At 43.0% G+C, this 13,356-nt stretch overlaps 1 protein-coding gene across 1 annotated transcript in view; it reads right to left on the reverse strand.

The window, feature by feature from the left end:
• Positions 1 to 12,347, reverse strand: part of Gch1 (GTP cyclohydrolase 1) — a 40,123-nt gene extending 27,776 nt beyond the window's left edge. Inside the window, exon 1 of the mRNA XM_047540845.1 lies at positions 11,831 to 12,347. Within this exon, the coding sequence (XP_047396801.1) occupies positions 11,831 to 12,173 (343 nt within the window). The 5' untranslated portion in view covers positions 12,174 to 12,347. The remainder of the gene's footprint in view (positions 1 to 11,830) is intronic.
• Positions 12,348 to 13,356: the final 1,009 nt, after the last annotated feature.

A 13,356-nucleotide genomic window follows, 5' to 3' on the forward strand; every position in this document is an offset into this window, starting at 1 on the left:
TCTAGTCAAAGGGGTTATGGGTTACAAGTTCACAGATCATGAAGAACACACAGATGAGGAACCTTTTCAAAACCTCTGCATCACAAGAAAAGAGAGATCTGTTACCATAGAAATTATTAAGTATGCATGTTTCAAGAGAACACCACACTGTTTTAGTCAGATTTTGTGTTGCTATGACCAAAATACTCAACAACCACTTGTACCAGGAAAAGTTTATTTGGGGCTTACCACTTCAAAGGTCTCAGTCCATACATGGCCAACTCCACTGCTCTGGGTCCAAGGTTAGGCAGCATATCATGGGGGAAAGAGCCCCCGCAGAGGAAGGCTGCTTAGTTCACAGTGGTGTCAGGGAGCAGAGAGAGCTGGGCACGGTGGTACATGCCTCTTAATCCCAACGGCTTGGGAGGCTGAGGCAGGAGGATTGCCAGCCTCAGCAAAAGCAAAATGCTAAGCAACTCAGTGAGAACATGTTCCTAAATAAAATACAAAATAGAACTGGGGATGTGGCTCAGTGGTTCAGTGCCCCTGAGTTCAATCCCTGGTGCCCCGCCCACAAAAAAAAAAAGAAAAGAAAAGAAGAAAGCAGAGAGAGAGGGAGAAGGGGGCATAGTAAAGATGTACCCTTCCAGGGCATGCTCCCAGTGACCTGCCTCTTTCAGCAACGCCCTATGTACCTACAGTTACCACCCAGTCAGTCTATTCAAATTAGGATGAACTGATTCAATTACAGTTCTTACAATGCAATCATTTCACCTCTGAATACCTCTGCATTAGCTAGAGTTTGGGGGGACACCCATATCCAAACTATAACATACACCCCTAGCATTGAAAGGATCTTGAGGTGCTTCCTGGCTCCCCTAACAGCAGTGGGGAATCAATGGAGTGAGCAATGAGATGATACTGAGAAGCTGCAAAAACCTCAGGATAACAATTCAATAACCAATCTAACTGCCTCTCCCTGCACAGCAGACTGGAATAACTTGTCTAGAATCATAAACTAGTTAGCAGGGGTCTGGGCATAATGGCACACCCTGGTAATCCCACCTACCCCAGAAGCTAGGCAGGAGGATCCCAAGTTTGAGCCCAGCCTGAGCAACTTAATGAAAGCCTGTCTCTACAAAATAAAAAGAGTTAGGGGATGCAGCTCAGTGGTAGACCACCACTGGGTTCAATCCCAGTACCTAAATAAACAAATAAATAAACAAACAATAAACTAATTCGCAGGGATGCTATGATTTTCCCAGGCTAGTTCTTCCCATTACAGCAGGATCAATTTTTGTTGACATACTAAAACACCAGTTTCAGAAACACCACAGATCTTAGGATTATATCAATGAGCAGAATTTCCAAAACACTGTGAAGCTGAATAATTTGTATCTCACTTGTAAAGGGCCCCACCCTTCCAAGGTAAGCTAATTGTGTTGGAAAAGGAATAGAAGGGAAGAAGAGACAGTAACATGAAAGAAAAATAGCATGGGATAAGGAAGACCTCCACAGATGGCCCTAACAGCTGGAGGCTGGCAGTTAACTCCTGCAGCTGAGAGGCCGATTATTTCTGATGGGGGATCAAGAGTGGCACACCTCCATAGATACCCATGCATTAATGGGAGCTCTTACATTTTGAAGGGTGGTGGTCAGTTAGAGAGGTATGACCTACAGCACATCTGCCTTAAACTAGGAGACAGTCCTCACTGAGTTAACAGCCTTTCCATCGAACTGCAGCATGTATAGCCCTTCATCATTGCTAACGAACATCTTAACACAAGTCCATAAACTACACAGGTATAAGTGCGTTTTAATCTATCTTAGTGAGAGCTTTCCTGTTTGGGATGATATTAATGGCTTTGATTCCTACTTAAAACAAATCAAAATAAATACAGATGACATATAATACTTCATGTAGGGGGATGGATATAATAAAAGAATGTTGTATGCAATTATGAATATGCCACATTGAAACCTATTTTGTATAATTAAAATGTACTGATTTTTTTAAAAAAATCATGCTTCCCAGCAAGAGTCATATGCTCTTGGGAAGGCTGAAACATTTGAACTAACCAAACCTCAAAAGAATTCAGCCCAGATCTCAGCAACAGTCAACTCCTCACCTAAACCTGGGTGCTTCTCCATAGAACTTTAGATTAGGAAACAGTTATCAATAAATGGAGGTGGGCAGGGGCTCCTCATGGTTTGCAACCCACACTAGAAAGGTTAAAAAAAAAAAACTAGGCAAACAAATGAGATGGACCAAACACTGCAGAAGAACAGCCTCAAGTAGGCCTTTGCCCAGGTCTCAACAATAGTGTATGAATGAAACTAAAGTAAAATACTATACTGTCTTAGGTGGGGAAATAGTGGGGAAGACAAGAAAACACATAGGCAACAGGCACAACACAACAAAACCTCCCAGCCCTGGTGAGGAAAGACAGCAGAGTATCAGTCAAGTGTTTTCAAAAGGAAGAAACTTACTGGATTTTAGAAAACTCACTTTGGCGTAGGCAGACTGGAGCAGGACAAGCTACTAGTTAAGTGATCACTATAATCAGGTGAGAGACAATGCAATCAGATTCTAGAGACTCAGGTGGTATAAGAGTCAGGACTTCAGAGCACGATTAACCAAGGGATTAATGGGAAGGCATTAATTAAGTTTAGAGACTTAGACCAAATAGCAACACGTATTCAGGTAAAATTTATTAGAAGGGCTGATTATGTATGACCAGAAGGCACTTTTAAAACATTAGAAAAAGGAGGTAGTCCTAATGCCTTCAAGGCTAACCTTGAATAAATTTAAGATAAGGGTGGGGGGGTGTGGCTCAGTGGTAGAGCCCTGCCTAGCATGCCCAAGGCCCTGGATTCCATCCCCAGCACAGCAAATAAATAAATTAAATAAATTTAATTGCTTTGAAAACATCATTTAATTTTAACTGGCATACTACTTTATAGCAAACTTTTTTAATAAGTAGAAGGAGTACACTAAAATAATGACAAAAAGTTTAACATAGTAAATATATAAGACTGTAACATAGTGGTCTATTAACGGAGTATTGTGCACCATACATAATTATATGTGCTGCAATTATACAACTGGCAGCACAGCAGGCTTGTTTACACCAACATCACCACAAACTCACGGGTATGCACTGCACTATAATGTTAAAATGACAATAAGGTCACTAGGCAACAGGAATTTTCCAGCTTCCTTGTAATTTTGTGGGATCACTGCCACACCAGGGATAACTGAATGGTTGTCATGAGGCACATAATTGTATACACATTCTATTTTTCTCTGATTTCTGGATAAAGGTTTTCAGCAATACATACTGCACTACTGTGAGAGTTTAGCTCATCATTAGAAAAGTTGTATCTCTTTCGCTCCTACATTTACAGTATCTTTGTCACAATATTTTTAATCTACTTTGAAAATACATGTACATACTTCAGAAATCAAAAATCTTAAAGTACTGCTGACCCTTGAACAACATGCGTTGGAGTTGTATGGGTCCACGTATATATGGATTTGTTTGTTTTGGGAGATTTGGGTCAATGTGGAAAAAATACAAGCCAGGTATTCTAGAAATATTGAAAAAAAATCTAAGAAAAAAATTAAGTATACCATGAATGTATAAAATATACATAGATAAGTATTTTTATCATTTACTACCATAAAATATTCACAAACTTCCTACAAAAAGTGAAAAATTGCCAATCACAGTGGCGCATGCCTGTAATCCTGGCAATTCAGTAGACTGAGGCAGAAGGATCTCAAGTTCACAGCCAGCCTCAGCAATTTAGGGAGGCCCTAAGCAAGGCAGTGAGACCCTGTCTCTAAAATATAAAAAAGGGATAGTATTACCCTATGTATATGTATGATTACATGAATGGTGTGAATCTACATTGTGTACAACCATAGAAATGAAAAGTTTTATCCCATTTGTGTACAATGAATCAAAATGCAGTCTGTAAAAATAAAACAAAATTTTAATAAAAAATAAATAAATTTTAAATAAAAAATAATAATATAAAATAAAATATAAAAAAGGGCTGGGGGAGTGGCTCAGTGGTTAAGCACCTCTGGGTTACAAAAAAAAAAAAGATAGACAACTAGACATTTATCTGTCTCCAGACAGAAGCACAGGCCACCGCCTGTGAAGTATTCTTAACTAAATTTAAGGGTTGGGAGCATGAGGGTCTCAAAATCTAACTACCAGAGTATTAGCAATACAGGGGCAAAAGGGACATGCTAAACTTAATCATGAGAAAAAAATATAAAAACCTAGAAAAAAATGATAAATAAACCTGGTTCTCTTACGGTTTTATTTTGGACATACAGTTTTAAAACTAATTATTGTCAGACATTGAGTTCATTACCTAGCCAGTGTTCATTTTTACCCTCAAATTTTTAGAAAAAAATTGTGATTTGTTTTATTTTTTCCATATGGGCCATACAGCTCCAATATCTGCCATTTATGAAAACTAATTTTATTTTACAGGGCAAAACCTAGCATGTGGGAAATTCTACAGGACAAATGGCCCTGTTTGTTCAACCACAAAGCAAGAGGGACTAAACGGAAGTGCAAAATGTAACAGATTAAAAGAACCTTAAGGAGACTTATCCAATATAATGAGTAAGAATTATTTGGATCCTGATCAAACAAATTGGCTTATAAAAAAGATGCCTGTGAGACAATCCGAGCTATATAAACACTGGCTAGACATTTGATGTTGGGGAACTGTCGTTCAAGTATGATCACATATTATAGTTTAAATTCTTATGTTTTAGAGATGTCTTGAAGTATTTTTCAATAAGATGACATATCTGGAATTTGCTTTAAGAGAATTCATTCGGGGAGGGCTGTGAAGCAAGAAGGACAAAGCAGACAGACCTACGTGTACACTGACAGCTAAGGCTGCACACCGGTGCACAGAAGCTTCTTACTGGGGTACATTTGAACATTTCTACAATAAAGTGTTTAAAAACTGTAATCAAAACGAGTCAAAAAATTAAGAAGGGGACTGGGGATATAGCTCAGTTGGTAAAGTGCTTGCCTTGCAAGCACAAGGCCCTGGGTTCAATCCCCAGCACCGCCAAAAAAAAAAAAAGTTAAGAAGGGCTCTCTGTCCTTAAGAAATTAATTCCAATATTCATCAAGCCCTCCAGCTGTGCTGGGCAATTGGCTAGGAATTCAAAGAAGAGTATAGACAGTCCCCTCTTCTCTAAAAAGGCCTATAAGAACTGCTACCCAGGCTGTAAGAAGACAAAATTCTAGTACATGAATGTCCTCTCAGCCTTGATGTAACAAGTTAATAAAAGATACTCTGTTAATTCAATCCACATTATTCCCCAATCCAATTGCCACAGACTCAGTAAAGAATTTATCGTTGTAGGGAACATACTCAGTTACATAATCAGGAATTAAGAGCTGTTCATACAATCCAAGACTCAACCTAGGACCCAATGATTAGGCAGCAGCTCTCTCCTGGTAAATTTTAATACTGCAGTCCCATTCAACCAAATACTGGACTGACAGAAGCGTGCAGGAAATGAGGCAGGTGTTGGGACCAGGGCGGGGCAGCAATGTGTGGAGAAGTTTCTAGAGCTAGACACAGCAAGCAGCAGACTACAAAAGGAGAGGAGGAGAGTCAAACAAACTGTAAAACATTAGTTATAAATTAAAGACACTGTCAGAGATTATGAGAATTCTTTCTCTATCACCCTGCCAGCATGGCTACTCTCAAGATTCCATCCTGGGTAAATTCTCCCTGGGCTTCAACTTCCTTATCTATAAAATGGAAATCGTATCACCTGCCCTATAGGGCTCAGGTGAAGATCAAGCCAGGTCACACATGTCAAGGCCTCAGACAGGGTCCAGTGAGTGGTAAGCCATCTGAAGTGTTTGTTATTCAGATATCGGTCAGCTCAAGTCACTTCCTCCACCCACATCCCACCTCAATCAACTTTCTTTGCTAACTGCTTTCCTTGAGCTGTGTTTTCACTGTCACGTTTCTCTCTCCTGTGATTCTCTAATGTCTTTTCTTTCCAAGAGGCTGTGAGTTCCATGAGGGCAGAAACCACACTCAGCTTTGCTCATTCTGTGTTCCTAGCACTTAGCACAGTGCCTGGCAGGCAATGAATTTTTTTTTTTTTTTTTTTTTGGAGTGGGTACTAGAGATTAAACTCGGAGGCACTTAACTACTGAGCCACATTCTCAGCCCTTTTGTGTATTTTATTTAGAGTTAGGGTCTCACTGAGTTGCTTAGCACCTCGCTAAGTTGCTGAGGCTAGCTTTGAACTTTCCATCCTCCTACTTCAGCCTCCCAAGCCACTGGGATTACAGGTGTGTGCCACCATACCTGGTGCAATGAATTTTTTAAAAAATAAAATTGTAGGGGCTGGGGATTAATAGCTCAGTTGGTAGAGTGCTTGCCTCATATGCACAAGGCCCTGGGTTCAATCCCCAGCACCTCAAAAAAATAAATAAATAAATAAAATTGTGGTAAAAAATCCCAGTTAGTCTTATGAACAATAGTAGTTAGTACTCATATGGATTAAATAGTTTCCCCTTAAAAAATACATGTTGAAGTCATAAACTCCAGGTACCTTAGAACATAACCTAACTGGAAACAGTGTTGTTGCAGATGTAATCATCAAAATTATGATGAGGCAAACTGAAATATAGTGGATCCTTAAACCAACAGGAATGGTGTCCTTAGAAGACAGAAACTTGAAAAAAAAGAAGACAGAAACTTGGACACTGACAGGTAGAGAGTGGACTGTTGAAGCTGCAAACTAAGGAACATGTAAGACTGCTGGTCACACCACCAGAGGCTGGGAAGAGGCAAGGAGGCAAGGAAGGACAACACACCATGGGTTTCAGAGGGAGCAGGTATTGCTGACACCTTGATTTCAGACTTTTAGCCTCTGGGACCATGAGACTTTATTTCTGTTATTTTCACTCCCCAGTTGTGGTATTTCGTAATAGCAGCCCTCGGAAGCCAATACAAGTATCAACTCAATGGCTTTGTTCAGTATGTCAAAGTTATGCACAGTGTCTTTCCCACCTTTGACAGAAAACCTGTTTACAGATCTAAATATATATTTATACTTATATTCAATACTGGGAACTGAGCACCAGAGAACTGGTGCTCTACCATTGAGCTACATGCCCAGTCCTTTTTATTTTTGTGACAGGGTCTCACTAAGTTGCCCAAACTGGGCTCAAACTTTGGATCCTCCTGCCTCAGCTTCCAGAATAGCCTGTGATCAAAGGTGTGTGCCATCATACCCAGGTATAGAAAATATATTTTTTAATTTGTTCTTTTAACATATTTTTAAAAGAAACTATTAGGACTGGCTTTTCTTCCCAATTTGATAACTTCTTAATAGTTTTAATCCATTTAGATTACTTGAAAATTCCAGTCATGTAAGATATCAACTGCTCTTTCCCTCTTTATTCACATTGTTCTTTCTAGCAACAAATAGAACTAAATCGTATATGAGCATCAACTAACAAAATTAATTAAAAACAAATTATTAGTCAAGATTTAAACAAGCTGAACATTCAAAACCTCTTAATAAAATGAACTTTTCTATAATATACTTTAAAACTTTGGACTTAAACTCATCTTTCACCAAAGATGTAAGAGGAAATAGTAAATTATTTGACTTTTTGTCCCTCTTTACATGCTGGAAGCTGTTACAATTTTTAGTTCAGCATAGCAGCCTGGTTTAATCAATGAGAGGGGTTTGTGATTCAAAAAGAAAAATCTTCTGTGACTATCACATTTCAGTATGAAGTGGCTAAGACTCATTCTTATATAAACAAAGTATCTAGTTGCCTTGCATAATCCTTGGAGAACATGGTTGAGGAGGGGACCTGACTTACTGTGCACGCCTGTGCTCCCTCGGCCCCACTGGGGAAAACAGTCAAGGAGTTAGTCACCTCCACTGCCATCTCCTCAAGCTAGATGATATCCACTTCCCAGATTTGAAGACACTGTCAACTCATTTATGGCAGTCTGGATAAGACACGCTAAAACCTAATTTCACTAGAAATGTGGTAAAGTCAAGACTCTTGAGTAGTCCCATGAACTCATAAAAGAAGAACAACTGAGCCAGGCGTGGTGGCACAGGCCTGTAATCCCAGTGGCTCGGGAGGCTGAGGCAGAAGGACAACTGATAAGACAAGTTGTACCTATTCAACATTTGGTGGAAAAAACTCTCTAAAATGTTGTTCCTTTTTATACCTTGTAAAGGACAGGGAAGAGGAAGGGTCAGTCACAGGGGCATAAAGGTCAAAGACCTTAGGGAATAGTGGACACTTCAATTCAGTGCAGGTTCTGAATAAAAGAAGAGTGGACATACAGGAAAGAACTCACCAAGATAAAAATTGAATACATAAGAGAAATAGGATATGGCTATGCTGAAATGGGACAGAAACAGAAAAAGGTGAGTTGATCTAAGTTGGTCCAAGGATCAGCCTATGGTGCTAGATTCTCCAGTTCCTTGGAGAGGTGCTGGTGTCAACTCTGCCTATAAGCAACAGCCCAGAAGTGAACAGAAACGGGGAGAATTGAACAACTGTGACACAGCCCTGTCATGGGGGACCACAGATGCTTCCATGAGAACACACTAGAAAGTAGGTGGAAGGTCAACAGGCAGGGTCACGGAGAGAAGCTACAGTGTAGGGAAGATGACAAATTCCCCAGAGCATTGGAAACTAGCCTCAATTCACACAAGAGAAGGGAACTGCAAAAAGAAGGGAAAAAAAAGAATGTGAAATGCCAACCTACCTTTTATTTTTTTGGTACTAGGGATTGAACCCAGGGACACTTTACCAATAAGCTACATTCTCAGTCCTTTTTTAATTTTTTAATTTGAGTCAGGGTCTCACTAAGTTGTTATACTGGCCTCAAACTTGCAATCCTCCTGCCACAGTCTCACAAGTCACAAGGATTACAGGCACACCATGTACCCCAGCCCAATTTATATTTTCTAACACGTCAACACTATTAACCAAAAATTAATATACAGAATATAAAATAAATAAGGTCTATATCTGTTCACAACCTTAGAAATGAGTTTTGAGGAGTATTCCTATTCAAAATAATCTATAGTAGTCATCGACTTATGCTCCAAAAGAAATAAAAACTGAGGATTGTGCAGGATTGCCCTAGTTCTCTCTTCTGTATTTTCTACAGAGAAAGGTATGAGTCCCCTGCCACTCCCTTCTCCCAGCAGTATCCTTCTTTCTCTCTCCCACCCAGGTTGGTCCAAGACAAGGAAAACCACCATTTCAGATTCATTCCTGTAAGCTCAGTGTCAACCTTCCTGTCCTCTCCACTCCTCTTAATTACATATCTCTAAAAAAAAATCAATATTAAATCCTGAAGTATGATCTAGTAGTTTTCAAAATTTGACAGCAACCCACAGTGAGAAATGCATTCTACAGGTGGAGTCATGTGCACACACTCACACACACACAAGTCATACCTGTAACTTGCCTAAAACCTTTATCCGTACTACATCTTATCGCATGTGATAAATTGATCTTACCCATTCTACTCCACCATTTGCTTCTTTGTTTTTAATGCTGGTAACCCAGCTCACAGATTGAAGTATTTGGTAGATAAAGATGCATGGATTCATCTCACTATGTTGCAACATAAGGAAATAAGTACTTAGGGAGTTTAGCCATCAGGCTGCCTGGCCCTCCCACTTGTAATCTGTCGACCTCTCTGCCTCAGTTTCCTTGTATGGAGTAAGAGAACAGTGTTCATCTCAAAGTTAAGAATTAACCAAGACAATACACATAAAGCACTGAGTCCATTTAAAGACATTCAATTAATAGCCATTAATTAACTTAAATAAGATCCAGAAGCTTTTTTACTGTAATAAAATACACATAAAATTCTTCATTTTTAGCAATTTTAAAGTGTATGGTTCAGTGGATTCGCAATACTGTACAACCATCACCATCCTAGAACATTTTTATCAACCTAAAAGGAAGCCCCATAACTATTAACCATTAAGCAGTCACTTCCCATCCTCCCCTCTTCCTCAGGTGGCAATCTGCCTTATTTCTAGGTTCATGAACTTTTTAAATGATAAATTAACACTTGATTAGAACAGTTTTCTAAGAATATAGAATAAAGTGCACTTTGGAAATTTTAGTCCTCTTCAGCTGAATCTTGGCTTTTGAGACAAGCTGCTGTTGTTGCTATTTCTCAGGTAAACCTGTGGGCCACTTTAGGTAGCTCTGTGGCCTATCTCTCCCATGCTAGGTTACTGACCACTGTCCTGCCAAGGCTGTAGAGGAGATACCTCCTCCTCCTCCTGTGTCCTCAAGAGACAGAATGAGCAAGATCCCTAAAGGGCCTTCTTCATTACATCCCAGAATATTATCAATCAACCCCTCCTAAAACTTGAACTCACAGAAAACAGAACCATTATCCTTTAGCCTTTGTATTTTGAAACTCTCCAAACTTTTGCCATTAAGAGATGAGAAAGTGAAACTGGTCACAGAATTAGAGGTCTATGTCTTGGCTTTAGGATATAGTATCATTTCCTCTTGGCACCCCACCCCTCTCATGCTTTGATTTCCCACCCTTCCTTTGGGGTGTGGAAAACTGGGCAAAAATAACTTTGTTCTTCCCAGGATGTGTTCTCCAAGTTGCTCCATACTCTTTCGGGAAAATAACAGGGAAAGCACTATTTTTCTAGGAGAAACAATGAAGGCAAAGGTTTCTTCACAGAAATAAATGTCACCAATATGCAGAGAAGACATGGACTGAAGAACAACGAATTTGATCCCAGGCAACGATACCAGAAGATTTTTAAAAATAAATAAATACCAACACTGCTCACCTGATAAACAGGCATTCCTGGATTATTCCACTCCCCTTCACCCTGCCTCCACACCTACCCACACTGACTGCTAACCTCCCCCCCACACACACACACACCCCGCTGAAAGCTGGATAGGCAACCAGACTATGCTGGGTCAACCCAGCTGACTTGGAGGGAGGGGACTCCGGAGCATCAGCTGAGAATCGCTTTCTTTAAAGGAAAGGGAGGGAGGTTTTCAGCAGCAAACTAGCCCAAGAAACCCCACACCTCAAACTCCAGGGAAGCTGTTCTCAGAACTGTGCCAATTTTTGGAAAAGTCCTGAGCAAAAGAGAACTTGAGGTGGATGAAAGAATTACAACTCTCTGAAGACCTCAGTCCCCAGACAAGTAGTCAGAATGCAGGTTCCTGATTTTGCGGGGTAGGAACCTGGGATGATCAAAGCACACGAAGCCAGGGTTTCACCCCAAGACCTACCAAAAAAGAAGGGGCAGGAGGGTCTCAAGAGAAGAAACGACCTAGTAAGCTGTCATTTCCAACAAGTGCGTAGGCGATCCTTATCAAGCGCAAGTTGTGTTCTGCTAATGCCTCTAACACCAGCTTCTGGACGCTCAGGTGAGAAAGGCAGCAGCGGATTTCCGCCCGCGGGGGAGTCGGGGGTGACAGCGGTTCCGCCCACAGGAACCCCCACCCCCGAGCTCTGAGCCGGGAGGACCCCGCGAGCACAGTTGCAGCGGGTCTCCAGGAGGCGAGGCCGCTGCGCTCCTGGGCCCCCGAAATGTGCCGCACGCCGGATCCTCGCCTCGACCGGGAGGCAGGCCAGCACAGAGGGCGGGGTTCGAAGGTGACAGCACTGGGCTCCCTCCGCCCAGAGTGAGGCAACTCCGGAAACTTCCTGGAGCCGGCGCGGGCTTCCCCGCAGCCACCTCCCCCGCGCCCCGCACGCCCCAGCAGCCAGCGCCGGCGCGGCCGGCGTGCGCACTGACCTGAGATGGTCTCTTGGTAGCCCTTGGTGAAGAACTGCATGGCCGTGGCCGCCCTCAACGGCGTCTTGAGCAGCCCCTGCCGCTGGGGGTCCTCGCCCAGCGAGCGCAGGATGGACGAGTAGGCGGCCGCCAGGTTGGGGAGGTTCAGCTCGTTATCCTCCACGCCGCGGGGTCCTTCGCCCTTCCAGCCGTCCGCGGGCTGGGGGCTTTTGGCCTCGGGCCGCGGGGACTTCTCCGCCGGCAGGCTTGGCCCGGGCCGCGACGGCTCCCGCTCGGGAAATCCATTGGTGCACCTGGCTCCCCGCGGCTTCTCCGCCGGCGCCCGAACCGGGCCCTTCTCCATGGTCCCGCTGCTACCGCTCGGAGAGACCCCGGGGCGCCTCACGGGGCTGCACCTAAACTTCGCAGGCGGCCGCCGGCAATGACCTGGGGCCCGAGTCACCTGAGGAAGGTAGGCGACCTGGCAGAGTCACGCTAGAGTCCAGGGCCACCGCCAGCTGGACAGACCGGCAGCGCCTCCTTTTTATGGCCCGGCGCCTTGGCCGGCGCCACGGGGCGCTCCCATTGGCCCGGGCCGTTTCGCGTCACGGCGCTCGCTGCGGCCCCTCGCCCTGCCCTTGGGGTGGGCCCTCCAGAGAGTCCGTGGCCCAAGATTGCCCCGAGGCAACCCGCGGAGCAAGTGGACCCCTCGGGTCTTACTGTGGGACAGCCGAGTCCGGAAAGAATCTGGGGTCTTGGAGCTGTTGACGTCGTCTGAGCCCCAGGTCCGTCCTCACTTTTCTTAGGGAAAAGAGGACGCTGTATTATAAGTGCTCTGGTCCCCTCGCCTGTAAAGGATGAGCAAACAGGTGGTCTTGCCTGAGCGAGAAGAGACCGAGATATGCTGGTGATAAAATGAGCAACTCTTGTGCTTTTAAAACAAGATAACTATTGTAATTTCACACTTGTTTGTTAGTTTTAAACTTGTCCAACGCACATGACACCATAAGAGAAACCTCTGTCAGGGCATGTGTCTCACTAAGTGGCCCCATTGTGAGTCCCTATACCTACGAGGATGGTATTCCTGAAGTCAAGCACAGACACCAGACCTCCAGACCACGTCCCTGTTTTACTTCAGTGTGACCTTTGTCTTCCACCAGGATCAAGAAAACTGTTTTTTTCATTACTATGAGTTTGATGATCAGTCAAGGGGCCTGGGGGTAACAACCCCCTCTAACCTATCCCCTCTCTCCTATCCCCTATGTAATGTCAGAAACTGCATGTGGCCAAATTAATCAGTTGCAAGAGTAGCCCAAGGAAATAATCTTCTTAGTTCCTGAAATTTGCAAAACTGAGAAACACCTTGTAACTAGGCGCTTAGGATCAGAGGTGCCTCATTTGACCACAAACCGCCAACTGTGAGAAGGCCCCCATTAATCTTCCATCATCTGTCTCCTTTATAACTCCCCTAAATCAACCTACTGCAAGATGGTTCCTTAGGTGAAGAATCCCTACCATATGATGATCAACTATCTACCACTGTCTTA

The sequence above is a fragment of the Sciurus carolinensis genome, chromosome 2 (genome assembly GCF_902686445.1).
Source record: "Sciurus carolinensis chromosome 2, mSciCar1.2, whole genome shotgun sequence".
NCBI classification, from domain to species: Eukaryota; Metazoa; Chordata; class Mammalia; order Rodentia; family Sciuridae; genus Sciurus; species Sciurus carolinensis.